The sequence below is a fragment of the Camelus ferus genome, chromosome 3 (genome assembly GCF_009834535.1).
Source record: "Camelus ferus isolate YT-003-E chromosome 3, BCGSAC_Cfer_1.0, whole genome shotgun sequence".
NCBI lineage: Eukaryota > Metazoa > Chordata > Mammalia > Artiodactyla > Camelidae > Camelus > Camelus ferus.
In genome coordinates this window covers 98986585-99000474 of record NC_045698.1, presented here as the reverse complement: position 1 = coordinate 99000474, position 13890 = coordinate 98986585, and the positions used below count along the sequence as shown (strand labels likewise).

Sequence of the window (13890 nt, the reverse complement as noted above, 5' to 3'; positions counted from 1 at the left end):
TGTTCGCAACAATAACAGAGGTTTAGTTCCTCTGAGGCCCCCTCGCGCTTCGCCGCCCAGCTAGTAGCCGTGGGCGGGGCGAGGGCGGGGCCGGGCCAGCTCCGGGGCGGGGCTTAAATGTGGGCGGGGCTTCCTCGAGTTCCGGAGTCGAGTCGCTGTCTGGGCCGGAGCGGAGATGCAGCCGCCGCCCCGAAAAGTGAGCTTGGGCTGGGAACAGGGACTCCTGGCGGGCCGGGGGAAGTGGTGGGGACCAAGGGGACTCCAGACCTGCGGTGGTGGACGAGGAGTGGGAAGAGGTCAAGGGCCAACCCAGAAGTAACCGAGGAAACAGCCCCGCTCCTCGCTGGCCCCGCCCCTTCACCGCTCCCTGCGTGGAGTGTTTTTCAGGTCCCAGCTCCAGAGGTCTTCATTCTCCTCGTACCCCCACAGGTGAAGCCGGCCCAGGAGGTGAAGCTTCGCTTCCTGGAGCAGCTGAGCATTCTTCAGACCCGGCAGCAGAGGGAGGCAGATCTGCTGGAGGATATCAGGTAGCCCCTGACCCCCTCCGCGTACTCCCACTTTCTCTTGCCTCACGCTCAGCCTCTCCGCCACATACTACAGCTGTCGGAGCGGGCGGGGGTGAAGAGCTCAACAACCTGCCCATTCAAAGCCTTCACCCTAGGCCTCCCTCTCCAGATACCGGATAGGAATTATCCTTCCGCTCACCCCAACACACAGGGACCTTCCCTCAAACCCCTTGACTCCACACCACTTCCTCCACCCCTATAATCAAGCTTAGGGCAGAATCCCCCTCCCTCTTCCAGACCTGTTGGAAGCCTGACGGACCCTGTACCCAGGCTCCCATCATTTCTCACCTCCAAGCCCACAGATGGTTCTCCAGGGGTGGGGAGGATCCTGCTGAGGCTCTGAGCAATGAGGTGAGGTTGTCCTGTGCTGCGGCTTCCCGAGGTGATCTCAAGGACTTTCTCTCTTCAGTCTCAGTCCCTCCTGGTGTAGTCACACTCTAGGCCTGGCTCCCCTCTCCCTCCTGCCCAGGCTGAGGAGAGGATCTAGGTAGGGAGAAGAGGACCAAATAGTAACAACTCCCCACCCACTTAATCTCCACAGATCCTACAGCAAGCAGAGGGCAGCCATTGAGCGGGAGTATGGGCAGGTATGGGACTCCTCCTTCTGGACCTTCCCTTTTGTTCTCGCCTCCTTTACACAAGCAGCAGTGTGCTTCCACACATACCCCTGATCTGGTCAAGAACAAATGCCTAGAGTTAGGCCGATTTGTGTCAAATCCCTGCTGTGCTACTTAGCAGCTGTGTGACCTTGGACAAGTTACTTTCTTGGCCTCAATTTCTTTCTCTGTGAAATGGGAATAATAATAATTGTTCCTTCACGCGGGGTTGTTGTAAGGGTGGAATAAGTTAATGCATGTGAAGCACTTAGCAAAGTGAGTGGCATATAATATGGGTCCAGTGAATGTCATTACTATACTCTGATCCTGTAGTCTCCCAATTGGGGGAGTCTTTGAAAGGGAACTGGGTCTGTGATGACTTTCTCACCAGGCACTCCAGAAACTGGCTGGGCCATTCCTGAAGAGGGAAGGACACCGGAGCGGGGAAATGGACAGTAGGTGGGTCCCATTGTCAGGGGTAGGAGTGAGACCAGGAGGCCAAGAAGGGATGAGGAGCTCAAACTCAGGAACCTCTGGGGAGGGCACATTAAGGGGGAAGGACACGTGAGCTGCAGGTAAAGCTGACACAGCAGCTGGAGAGCAGCTGACCCAGCAAGGACACTGTGGGTGGGGGTGGAGGGCATGAGTGATCCTTGTGGCTGAGCTAATGGGCTGATCGATTGACGGGCTCCCAGACGAGGGGGATGGGAAAGCAGTCTGCCTCCCATGGTGTTGGGGGGGGGGGTCGTCTCATGAAGCTTTGGAGTGCTCCCCTCCTCAACACAGACCTTCTCTGGGGAGAGGCAGGATGGTGTTTGGTGCCTGGAGATGCCTGCTGGATGCTACCATGGCTGGGGGCCAAGCCCGGCTCCAGGCGTCTGACCGCTACCGGGACCTGGCAGGGGGCACGGGGCGGAGTGCCAAGGAGCAGGTGCTTAGGAAGGTATGGCTCAATGGATGGTGTAAAGGAAGGGCTGACTCCGGGCTGGAGGTGGTCTGGATCAGGACTTTGTGTGTCCATGCCCCTAGGGAGCAGAGAACCTCCAGAGGGCTCAGGCTGAGGTGCTGCAGTCTGTCCGGGAGCTAAGCCGAAGTCGGAAGCTGTATGGGCAGCGGGAACGCGTGTGGACCTTGGCACAGGAGAAGGCGGCTGATGTCCAGGCCAGGTGGCATCATGGGGAGTTAGGAAGCAGGAGGTGGGGAGAGGCTGGGGGGTGTGCAGCCAAGGCATCATGGCTGGGCCTGACCTCTGCTCCTCTCCCTTGCCTGCACAGGCTGAACCGAAGTGACCATGGCCTCTTTCACACTCGGACCAGTCTCCAGAAACTCAGCACCAAGGTTCAGAGGATGCGGGCATGGGTGGGGGCAGGGGGGAGGTGGGCAGGTTAGTCTTGTGGTTTGAAACTCTGGGGTTAAGTCTGAGAGACTGGGATGAATCCAGGCTTCCCTACATCCATGGTATGTGATCTTGTTAAACTTGATCTCTCTGGAGCCTCATTTCCTTCATCTATAAAATGGAAATAGTACTTTTCTTTTTCATTCCTTTAACATGCATTTATTGAGGACTTCTGTGTACTTGGCATTGCTCAAAACACTGAGGATACAGTGGGGGAACACTGCCAATAGAGTTCCTGCCCTCACAGCCTCCTTAGGGGAGGCAGTAAATAAGCAAAAAAAGAATCAAATAAAATGAGAAGAGAAGAAGGTGTTATGATAAAGGGTAACAGTGGAGTGTAATTTAGAGGGAAAGCCTCTCTGAACAGGTGGCATGAGTGTCAAGAAGGAGCCAGCCACGCAAAGATCTAGGGGAAGAACATTCCAGGGAGAGGCAACAGTGAGTGCTAAGGCTCTGAGGTGGGAGTAACTTTGTAGGCTCGAGGCACAAAGAGAAGGCCAGCATGGCTGGAATACTGTGGGAAGAGTCAGAGAGGGGCCAGGGGACAGCTCCTGTTGGACCTGGTGGACCACGGTAAGGAGCAGTTGGGATTTTATTCTAAATGTATGCAGATGCCACTAGAGGATTTGAGTAGTTGTTGTATGTAAAATTTGTAGTGTAGTGCCGGGCATCTCAATAATGTGAGGATCCATTCTGCATCTGGGTTGGCTTTGGGAAGACCCCAAGGGTCCAGGGCTCCCAGTTGACACCTCTGTTCCCCTCCTAGCTGTCTGCCCAGTCGGCCCAGTACTCCCAGCAGCTGAGAGCAGCCCGAAATGAGTACCTGCTCAACTTGGTGGCCACCAATGCCCACCTGGACCACTACTACCAGGAAGAACTGCCAGCCCTGCTCAAGGCCAGTCCCAACCCAGATACCCTTGCCTCTCATTGAGGAGGGCCTCTCCTGCTTCCCATCACCATTGGGCTGGGTGGGGCTAGGGACCTAGCCTGCTTAGAATGGGTAGAAGAGACATACCTTGGTTCTGCCTCTGCTTCTAGCTGGCTGCATGACGTTGTGCAAAACACTTAACCCCTCTGAACTCGTTTCCTCATCAGGAATAACCCCTGCTCTGCCTGTTTCATAAGGCTAATGGGGCTCCAGGGAGAGAATGGATGTGAAAATGCTTTTGAAACTGTTAAGTGCCTAGCACACATGAGGGCCTATTATTAGAAGCAATAATATCTTATTTCTTCCCGATTTCCTATACCTCATGCACATCACTCATCCAAACCTGGACAGAGAGCCTGCTTGGGGGAAGGGTGGTGTCAGCATTTTGGGTTCTTTCCAGGCCCTGGTCGGTGAGCTGTTGGAGCACTTGAGGGACCCTCTGACCTCACTGAGCCGCACTGAGCTGGAAGCTGCAGAGATGGCCCTGGAGCATGCGCGCCGCGGGGGGCAGGCAACCTCCCAGGTGAGGGCTGTGTCCTGTCAGAGCTCCGCAGAGACCCTCTTTTCCCTTCCCTCCCAGTACAGCCCACCCCACTGCATGCCTGACCTTTTCCTTCTCACCTTGTCATCTTTCTTCCAGGAAGGGCTGGGGACAGACTTGGAGAAGGAACCAGTGAGTGGCTGACTTTGATTTTTTTCCAACCCTCAGGTAAGCTGGGAGCAGGATCTGGAGCTCTTTCTTCGGGAGCCCGGAGTATTTTCCCCCACCCCACCTCAGCAGTTTCAGCCAGCAGGGAATGATCAGGTGAGACCTCTTTGCTCAGTGGAACCAGGCCAGTTGTAAAGGGGACTGTGGTTTTGGCCTCTCCCCCATTATCCTTGTCCTGGTATTAACTTAGAGACTAATAAACCATGGAGAGAGGGGTTCAGATCCCCAGTTCACCTCCCTCCCATCAGGACATAGATTAACATACTTCACTCCACCTTTCTGTCCCTTCACTGCACAATCTTCTTCATTCTTTCTGTGTCCCTCAACCTGGGTCCCATTTCTGGGACTCTCTGTGTCTGTGTGGTCACACGAATGCACATCTGTGTCCGTGGACATAGGTCTGTGTCCCCACCTATTTGTCCCTGACTCTGGAGGTGAGGACACAGAGAAGAAAATAAGGAGGGAACTGGAGGGGAGGGGAGCAGGGAAAGAGCGGCATCAGGTCCTCCGCCCAGCTCCCCATTCGCTCAGGTGTGTGTCCTGGAGCTGGAGGGAGGCGCAGGCGGCGTGGCTGGGGAGAGTGGCCTGGAGAAAGAAGTTCAACGCTGGACAAGCCGCGCTGCCCGAGACTACAAGATCCAGAACCACGGGCATCGGGTGAGGTGGGGGGTGCTGGTGTCGTGGGTGGGCAGGAAGAGCTGAGAGACGGGAATCCTGGAGTCACTGGGGATGCCACAGGGCTGCAGGCAGGAGGGGAGGGAAAGGTATTTGAAGCCAACACTGGGGCACAGTAATTAAGAGTACAGCCTTTGGAGCTAGACCCACCTGGACTCAAATCCTGCTCTGTTGCTTCCTAGTTAGGGAACCCTGAGTAAGGGAGTGACTTAAGCTCTCTGAACCTCAGTTTCCTCTTCATAAAAGTGGGGTTAATAATAGAACCTACCTCACAGGGAAGATTAAATGACATCATGTATGTAAAGCAACTAGCCACCTACTCAGTCCTTACTAAGTTGTGCCCCATAGTACCTCCACCCACCTCTGTCCTCCGCCTCCACCCAGGTGCTGCAGCGGCTGGAGCAGAGGCGGCAGCAGGCTCCGGAGCGAGAAGCTCCCGGCATTGAAGAGCGGCTGCAGGAAGTGAGGGAGAGCATCCGGCGGGCACAGGTGAGGTGCAGCCCTAGGGGTTGGGGCCACTGAGATCCCACCTCCTCAGGCAACAAGCTCCTTCACACCTTTATCTGATGGTGGGGATATACCTGGGGAGGCTCCATTCACCTCCCAAATGTATGCCCAGCCATCGCCTTGTTTGATCCCTCCTCCCCGTGTCAGGTGAGCCAGGTGAAGGGGGCTGCCCGGCTGGCCCTGCTGCAGGGGGCTGGCCTGGATGTGCAGCACTGGCTGAAGCCAGCCATGACCCAGGCCCAGGACGAGGTGGAGCAGGAGCGACGGCTCAGCGAGGCCCGGCTGTCCCAGAGGGACCTCTCTCCCACGGTGAGCTCCCTCCACTCCCTATCCATGCACACCCAGGAGGTTCAGACACCCCAGTGGAAAGCAGACCTTATAAAATGGGAATCACAATAGTACCTTAGTCAAAGGGCTGTTGTGAGGCTTAAGTGAAATCACTCAAGTATAATTCTTTGCATGGTTTGTAGCATAGAGAATTCTCGATGAACTTTTAGTGTGCGTATAGGATGAACTAAGGTTCTGAGAGCAGACTAGCAGAGCAGTTTGAGTACCAGCCACTCCACTTACTAGCTGTGTGATCTTAGAAAGCGACTTAACCTTTCTGAGCCTCAGTTTCCTCTGATGTAAAATGACATTAATAGTTACACAAAATAACTCTGGGTTATTAAGATTCAACGAGACAACATACATAAGATACTTTGCACTGTGCCTGGTAGGTAGTAAGCGCTCAATACTGTAACTCTGCGATTATTGTTAGTGTTACCCTGCTCTGTGGTGATTTCTGCCTGTGAAACATGGTGAACAGGATGGGTGGTACTACCTCGAAGGAGGATCCACAATGTTAAGGGTAGGATGGAGGAGTGGGAGGTACAGTGGGTGCTTGAGAGTGGACCTCACAGTGATGTCTGTTCTCTGCCCCTCCAGGCTGAGGATGCTGAGCTCTCTGACTTTGAGGAATGTGAGGAGACTGGGGAGCTCTTTGAGGAGCCTGCCCCACAAGCCTTGGCCACCAGGCCCCTCCCCTGCCCTGTGCATGTGGTGTTTGGCTATCAGGTGTGAATGGGGGTGGGGACCTCAGACAGGCAGGGATAGGGGACAGCCAGTCCTGAATCCTTCCTTGTGGGGCCCAGGCAGGACGTGAGGATGAGCTGACCATCACAGAGGGCGAGTGGCTAGAGGTCATAGAGGAGGGAGACGCCGATGAATGGGTCAAGGTGGGTATGGACCTGGGGCTCTGACCTTGGCAAGGGGGCAGTGGGAGGCACTTCTCCGTGGCCCCTAAAAACCCAGCCAGGCAAAGGAGAAGACTGAGTAGTGGAGGGCCGGGGCCGTGGACTGCTGAGGCAAGCCTGCTTTCTGTTCACGTTGCTGGGTGAGCAGGCTCGGAACCAGCACGGTGAGGTAGGCTTTGTCCCTGAGCGGTATCTCAACTTCCCGGACCTCTCCTTCCCCGAGAGTGGCCATGACAGCGACAATCCCTTGGGGACAGAGCCCACAGGTAAGAGAGGGAAATTCTGGGTATGGAGAAGCATTCCTGAGGGGTTGTGGCCCTGGGGTGTCATGGTCCCGAGGCACTACCGCCCACCTTCTCCCCTCTCCACTTCTCCTGGGCTTCTGCAGCGTTCCTGGCCCGTGCCCTGTACAGCTACACAGGACAGAGTGCAGAGGAGCTGAGCTTCCCCGAGGGGGCGCTCATCCGCCTGCTGCCCCGGGCCCAGGATGGAGTGGATGATGGCTTCTGGAGGGGAGAATTTGGGGGCCATGTTGGGGTCTTCCCCTCCCTGCTGGTGGAGGAGCTGCTTGGCCCCCCAGGCCCATCTGAACTCTCAGAACCTGAACAGGTGAGGCTTCCTTCTCCCTGGGCAGGCAGCTCTGGGTTGTCCCTCCCACCCCAGTGAGGCCCCATATTCATCTTAATACCCCCACCCCTCCCCAGGTTTACCTCCTGCAGTGGCTTGGGCCTCCCCATCTCCTTTGGTGCAGAGAAAAGGGAAATCAAGGCAGTCTTCGTAAGAGTTTGGTTGTCCTACTTTAGAGCTGGATCTGAGTTCAGTTCCCTATTGTATTACCTTGGCAGTGATTTGACCTCTCTAGTTTGTTTCTTCACATGTGAAAAGGGGATAATAATATCTCCTTCTGATGGCTGTCATGATTAGAGATACTGGAGGAAAAGCGCTTTGCACAATGGCCTAGAGGAGGTGCTTTGATATATGGTACCTACTGTTGCAAGAAGAGCATAGGAGTAGGAGTCAGGAGTTCTAGCCAGGACTTTGCCACTAACTAGCTCTGTGATTGTGGATAGATGGCTTAACCTGAGTCTCACCTCTGACAGAGGAATCATCAAAATTCCTACCTCATGGGGTGGTGGTGAGGAATGAATGAATTAGTGCATGTGAAGTGCTAGCAAAATGCCTGGGACATAGTAAGTGTCAAGAGATACTGGCTGTTGAAATGTATATTACCTACAACCCCCATCCAGATACAAGAATTTGGCCGCTCTCTGGATTGGGGAGTGATGGGACAGGAACTGAAGACGTGATAGAAGGCAAAGCTGGCGAAACCTTCCCACATGCCAGGAATAACTCTATGCCCCCTCATTACCAGATGCTGCCATCCCCTTCTCCTCCCAGCTTCTCCCCTCCTGCACCCACCTCTGCCTTGGATGGTTCCCCTGTACCTGTCCTGCCCAGGGGTGAGTAGAAAGAACTGGGGACCCCGAGAGGGTAAGAGAAGCCTGGGGCTTTTAGGTTACACTGGTCCCTCTGCCTGCCCTCAGGAACCTGCTCCATCAGGCTCACTGCAGCATGATGGTGAGAAGATCTTGAGTGTTGGAGCAGAGCCCACTGTTCAAATTCTGCTCTTTGACTTCCTAGTGTGTGATTTAGCCTGTCTGGGCCTTTACAGAGGGAGGAGAAAGGTTCCTCCCTCATTGAGCTGTGAGAGTTAAAAAGATGTCTATAGAGTACCCAGCATTGTGCCAGGCACATGGCAAGCATGCAAGAAGTAGCTGGTTCCTCATTATTATTATTTTAAAAATTAGCTAGCCTCTCCCGCAGTGTTTTCGCAATACACATTGTCTGCTCTTAGTGTTCTTAAGTCCTGCAAACATCTGGTTTGCATCATCATTTTCCTCCTTGAGATGTCCAGACCTTCTAGTGCTTTCCTTCTCTTCACAGCCTGACCCTGAAACCCCCCTTCTCCAGCACCCGTAGTTCACTTTGAGTGATTCAGCATTCAGTCATTCATTGCATTTGCTGGTATTTCATTATTGGGTTCCTGGCAGCCATAGGGGTGGGAGTGCTGTGAATTCCACTTCTCCTTCTCTGGTACCTGGAGCAGGGCTGATTATACAGCAGGTGCTCAATAAATGTTGAGATTGGATGGATTGATGGATTTTATGGCCCAGGTTGGTGACTATTGACATATTTACAGGGTGCAAATCCTAAGTGCTGGAGATACAGTAGTGAACAAAACAAAGTTTGAAGACTGACTTATTCTTATTTCCAGATCAAGACCTGGACTGCCCTGGACCCTTGGACATGATGGCACCTAGACTCAGGCCGGTAAGGGCCCCTCCCTTGGAGGAGATTGTGTGGAGAGGGGTCATTCCAACTTGTCCTGTTTTATCTGCAGGGTGGAGGGAATGGACAGGGATAACCGCAAGGGAGGCCTCTGGAGCACTGACTGTGTGTTCCCTACAGATGCGTCCACCACCTCCCCCACCGGCTAAAGCCCCGGATCCTGGCCACCCAGATCCCCTCACCTGAAGCCAGGGGGAGTCACTGTCCCCCAGTGATGCTGCTGCCCCCATCTCCGTGCTATCAGAGACCTCCCCCTCCCAATGATCTGGAGCGACACAGCCAAAAGCTGGAATCTCCCCCATTTCCATTCTCACCTTCAGGGGTAGAAATTTCCCCTACCCCCATTTCTGGGGCTGGAACCCACTCCTTTTTTCCCATCATCCTCCTGCCATCTCTAGGGCTGGAACTACCCTCCTTTCTCTTCTGCTACCACCCCATCTCTAGAGTGGTGGAATCTCTTGAAATCTCTGGGGCTGGAATTCGTCCCCCAAAGTCTTGAGTGGCTCTGGCTCATCTGTGTCTCCACCCTGGTTCTGTGAACCACCCCTAGTCCAGATGCCAGAGCCACTGGGGTTGGGGGTGGGGACATGGTCAGGCCTGTCAGAAGGAGCTGAAGCCAGTATGCCAAGCAGTTGTAATGGTCTGAGCGGATTTATTGACAGTGAATAAAGGGCACGAAGCCCAAGCCAGGGCCTGGGTCTCTTGTGCCAAGAGGGCAGGGGATCTAAGGTGCTATTGCTTTAAGGGCCCACCAAGGGCAGGGGCCTGCTCCCAGCCGCCACGCTCTAGCATATGGAGTGAGGGAAGGCAGGTCAGGCGGCCTCCTGGCAGGCAGGGGAAGGCGAAGAGACTAAGGGCCCAGAGTGGGGTGGGGGGACTTCTCCCAAGGTCCCCCAGCCTGAGACCATGCAACTCCAGGTGGAAGTAGGGCTGGTCCCTCAGCTCGGGGGCAGTGCTGTCCAGTGGAGAGGAGGGGCTTTGTGCCTACCCACCCCCTGGCCCTGCCAGCTGGTAGTCCATTAGCGCAGTGAAGAAGCAAGCTTGGGGGAGAGGAAGGGTGACAGTGTTGCTTCCTATTCAAGTTGTGTCCCTTCTTTTCCCCAGGCCTTCCCTAGCCCCTGGAGCCCATGTCCACCCCCCCCCCCACACCAAACCAAGGAATCTGTACCAAAGGCTAAGCCTGCAGTTTACCCTGGGGGTCAGGGAGCCCATGGGCTTATTAGGTAGTTTAAAGTAGGGGTGGGGTGGGAGGAGGAGATTATCTGATCTGGGGCCCAGGCAGACTCACCTCACACACCCCCTGCTCCCTGTGGTAGAGACATCTGAGAGAGAGGAGGGGTCAACAATGAGAGAATGGGTCATATCCGTGATACCAGTGCCCCCCAGAGTAGGGGCAGTAAGAACTCAGCCCACCGCAACCCTGGCAATGTCTTCATACCTGGTGATCTGAGATGTCCGGCTTGCTGGGCTGTCCATTTGCCTCTTGACCGACTGGCCCTGAGCTTGGGCCCCTCCCTCCAGCCCGCAACATCGGCTCTGCAGAGGCTCCAGGGTTCCCCTCAAGTGCACGAGGGCCTAGGCTGCTGTCCCTGAGTCCTCCATTCTGCACTGGGGGGCTGGCGATGGCCGGGGGCTGTGGCCTCTCTGGGGGCAGGGGCCTCTCTGGGGGCTGGCGCCTCTCTGGGGGCTGGGGCCTCTCTGGGGGCAGGCTCTCAACGGCAGGTATCCCTGCCCTGGGCTGCCCTCCCCCAAACCCCTGACCACCCCCTGGGTCCTGCCCCCCACCAGACCCCCAGCTTCTGTCCGTGGGGGAGCCATCACGATGCTCATGCAGCCCATAGCGCTTCTCAATGTGTGTCACCCGGAACCTGGGAGGGGAGGGAACACTGGGGCTTAGGATCACAACTCAGAGGCTGCTTGGCCCTTCCCTCTGATCAAGGATATCCTGGGTTTGATGGCTGCTTCCCTCTAGCCTAGGGCAGGGGAGACATCCTCAGATTGTGGGGCACATTGTGCAGCCTGATTCCTGCTGGGGCTCACAGTCTGGGAAGTAAGAGCCAGGCCCACTCTGATCATTGGGGCCCCCATCTCAACCTCCCTTTCCCCAGGGTACTCTATCCCCACCTGCCCACAGAGAATACGGTGGTCTCCCCAGGCCGAGGGCGACTCTTTCCTTCTTTGGAACGTCCCTGACGGACAAGTGGGGGTCTCTTGTTGCGGCTGCAGTGGATACAAGGAGCTGAGGAGCCCAGGTGCACTGTGTGATGATGGGAGGGGGCTCCATCTTGCAGGCTGGAGGTGGCATCCATGCTGGACAGTAGGGAGGAAGGGAGCAGGGCTGACATTCCCATTTTTGTTCCTGTTCCATTTGCTCCTGTTCTTTCAGCGTGTGCCCTAAACCCCCATATGCCCCACCTCCCCCAGGCCCCAACATTCTTTTCTTGTCTTTATCTAATAAAGTCAATATGGAGATGTTAGTGACCATGTGTTCTGCCTCCCAGGGTTGTTTGCTAAAAAGAGGGCAATGCTTAACCCAGACAAGTGGCACAAGGGGTGAATATTAGGCTTGATGATATCCAGAGGAGAGATGTGATTTGAAGGACTCAGGATTTTTACACAATTTCCTTCTTCCTGTACATGAGCCAGCCTTACTCTTCCCCCTTCACCTCAAACATGCAAGGAGACTGGGACAGGAATGTGCTGGAGGAGAGGGTACTCTCCAAGGCAAGCTAAACCATGCTGACCCTTGTTTCTAGCTCACCTGGACAGCTGCACTGTCCCTTCTCCTTCACTGTCCCCCAGCATCTCCTTCAAGGCCTCAGCATTGGCTGAGGGGAGAAGGAAAAGAGGGAGTCAGTGAAGGTGGAGGCCAGGGCAAGAGGAAGTTGAGGAGGTGGGGAACCAGGGGCCAGCCTACACCCACCTTCATTTTGGATGATGCAGCGAACAATCCTCTCTACTGTGTCCTCATTCATGTCATCGTCCTCAGCTGAAGGATGAAAGAGGTTGGCAAGGAAGTGGGAAATGAGTCAGCTTTGGGGGTATATTACCTGGTGGCTTCTGTGGCTTACTGCTCAAAACCTACCCCTTTACCAACTTGCCATCATGCTGTACATTAGCATTTCAAGGGCCAGGGCTGAAAAGTTGGGGAAATCAATGGGAATCCAAGACTACTATCAATGGGCCCTTCCCACCCATGCTGCTTTCTCTAGCCCTGCCTTCAGGGTGGTGGCACTTCCCTTGCTAACTCAAGAAAGCATCACTAGGCCTCCTGAAAGCTTGGTCGGGATTTGGCCTGGGTCTGTTGGCCACTAAGAGGTGTTCGGAGGAAGGGTAAGTGGGTAAGGGAGAAAGGTGACTGAACCAGGTTTTAAGCTGTTCACTCACGGGGCTGGAGCTGGGCGTCGTCAGGCTCGGAGCCTCTGGACGTGCGGCAGCGGTAGCCCTTCTTCTTGAGCACGTGGCAGATCATGAAGCCTACAAGGCCCATAAGAAAGAAGACCAGCACAAGCAGGAAGAGCATGTAAAGCCCATGTTGGGGCGGCTCCAGGTCAGGCTGTGGTTGCGACATGAGGCCCTGGGGGGCGAGCGCGGGCCAGGGCGCCTCCTGGAGTTAGGGGGCCGCAGCTAGGGATGGGGGGAGGGATAGGAATGCGGTCCTCAGGATCCGAAAGGGGCAAGACTCCGAGGTCGGGCCCCACCCCCTACCCAACCAAGGAGCTGTCCGTGCCGGGGGTGCTGGTCCGGGCCAAGGGTGCCAGACGGCCGATGCGCAAGCCCTCTTCCACGACCCTGGTCCCGCTTCCCCGACGCCCAGAGCGTTCCCCTTTCCAGCTTGTCCTGCGCTTCCGGCCCTCCCAAGGACACTGCAGAGCGAGACTGGGACGGAATTCTCAGGCGGCCGGCGCAAGGATCGTGCCTGAGTCAGCATCCGCACCTCCTCTGCGCCGGCCTGAGCCAGGCCTCCGCAGCCCCCTCCCCTGCCTGTACTTTCGCACACACACCCCCTCCCGCTTTTCGGTACCTCCCATCCTGACCACCTGGCCCACCCGGTACCGGTGGTTTGGTTCTGGCTCCGGCTCCGGCTCTGGCTCTGGTTCGGGTTCCAGGGGTGTCCTAGTCAGGCTCAAAGCCCCGGACGCCCTCCCGGTGCTCATCCCTTGCTTCCTTCCCCTCCCCCTTCGCCGCCTCAAGGGCTCGGGCTGCGGCTGCAGATAACCCGTGCCGCGGCAGGCGAGGGGAGGGAAGGATGGAGAGGGATGTGGGCTGGATGGGCCGGCGACAGGCTCTGACAACTCCAGCCCTGGGAAGGGAAGGAGATGGGGGCGCCGCCGCAGACGCCCTGGGTTTCCAAAAGCCTTAGACTGTCTCCAGCCCAGGACCAGGGGGCGGAGCGCAGGTGTGCGGGGCGGAGAGCGAGAGCCTTGCGCGACCGTGAGCGCAAGTGTGGTGCGCGCGTGACTGCGCCGCCTCTCCTCCCCCCGGGGGAGTGTGCGGCGCGGAGTCTGGGTCCGGGTGAGGAGGACAGGCAGTTAGGCGAGAGTGCTCTCCACTGGTCTATCGGGCACGCCTGGCTTGGCTCCTGCCCTCGGATTCCCCGACCGGGTGAATAGCCGGGAATCTTCCCAGCGGGCCGGGAAGCGGGCTTTCTGCACCCGAGAAGGTCAGCGTGGCCGGTTCTCTGTAGCCTTCTAGAGAGGTGACCACGGCCTGCGCTCCGTTTGGGACAGGTGGCTGGAGAGGATGGCTCGGCTTCCCGGGGCTTTGACCCCCGCCTGGAAGAAAATGGACCTCGCTTCCTAGGGCCGATGCTACTGTACTCCTCCCAAGCCCAGACGTTCACGTCCCAGAACCTAGAAGGGCGAACGGAGCCAGGCGAGGGCGGACCTCCGCGGGGAGGCGTGGTCTGGGCGTGGTCTAGGGAAGGCG

General features: G+C 56.3%; 2 protein-coding genes across 6 annotated transcripts; one reads left to right on the top strand and one right to left on the bottom strand.

The window, feature by feature from the left end:
* The first annotated feature begins 71 nt into the window (after positions 1-71).
* Positions 72-10135, top strand: FCHSD1 (FCH and double SH3 domains 1). 3 transcript variants are annotated; one of them, XM_014558933.2, is made up of 20 exons: positions 73-196; positions 430-527; positions 1108-1153; positions 1554-1621; positions 1970-2105; positions 2192-2328; positions 2437-2500; positions 3325-3453; positions 3887-4009; positions 4196-4291; positions 4727-4852; positions 5255-5359; positions 5525-5686; positions 6305-6433; positions 6511-6594; positions 6761-6878; positions 7001-7221; positions 7985-8072; positions 8888-8943; positions 9082-10135. In XM_014558933.2, exons 1-20 carry the CDS (start codon positions 176-178, stop codon positions 9145-9147), a joined length of 2073 nt encoding a protein of 690 aa, XP_014414419.1. In that variant the 5' UTR covers positions 73-175; the 3' UTR covers positions 9148-10135. The 3 variants fall into 3 exon arrangements, with proteins under 3 accessions (XP_014414421.2, XP_014414419.1, XP_014414418.1); XM_014558932.2 differs by having other exon boundaries at positions 1949-2105; XM_014558935.2 differs by lacking the exons at positions 8888-8943; positions 9082-10135 and having other exon boundaries at positions 72-196; positions 1949-2105; positions 7860-7995.
* RELL2 (RELT like 2) lies at positions 9860-13804 on the bottom strand. 3 transcript variants are annotated; one of them, XM_032476987.1, is made up of 9 exons: positions 13011-13804; positions 12692-12827; positions 12349-12438; positions 11885-11950; positions 11723-11789; positions 11086-11271; positions 10400-10829; positions 10250-10283; positions 9860-10001 (listed from the first exon to the last, which is right to left on the bottom strand). In XM_032476987.1, the coding sequence occupies exons 1-8, from the start codon at positions 13116-13118 to the stop codon at positions 10251-10253; spliced, it is 1116 nt and encodes a 371-aa protein (XP_032332878.1). In that variant the 5' UTR covers positions 13119-13804; the 3' UTR covers positions 9860-10001; position 10250. The 3 variants fall into 3 exon arrangements, with proteins under 3 accessions (XP_032332878.1, XP_032332877.1, XP_032332879.1); XM_032476986.1 differs by having other exon boundaries at positions 12670-12827; positions 13018-13803; XM_032476988.1 differs by having other exon boundaries at positions 12349-12827; positions 12986-13803.
* Between the last annotated feature and the right edge of the window lie 86 nt (positions 13805-13890).

Bases quoted from the DNA above. Each gene is read 5' to 3' on its own strand.
- FCHSD1 (XM_014558932.2), top strand. From the start codon at position 176: ATGCAGCCGCCGCCCCGAAAA. The intron at 528-1,107 runs GTAGCCCCTGAC...TAATCTCCACAG, and splicing joins GATCTGCTGGAGGATATCAG to ATCCTACAGCAAGCAGAGGG. The intron at 6,595-6,760 runs GTGGGTATGGAC...CTGGGTGAGCAG, and splicing joins ACGCCGATGAATGGGTCAAG to GCTCGGAACCAGCACGGTGA.
- RELL2 (XM_032476986.1), bottom strand. From the start codon at position 13,118: ATGAGCACCGGGAGGGCGTCCGGGGCTTTGAGCCTGACTAGGACACCC. The intron at 12,439-12,669 runs GTAGGGGGTGGG...TGGGCCTTGTAG, and splicing joins ACGGACAGCTCCTTGGTTGG to GCTTCATGATCTGCCACGTG. The intron at 10,284-10,399 runs GTATGAAGACAT...CCTCTCTCTCAG, and splicing joins CGGACATCTCAGATCACCAG to ATGTCTCTACCACAGGGAGC.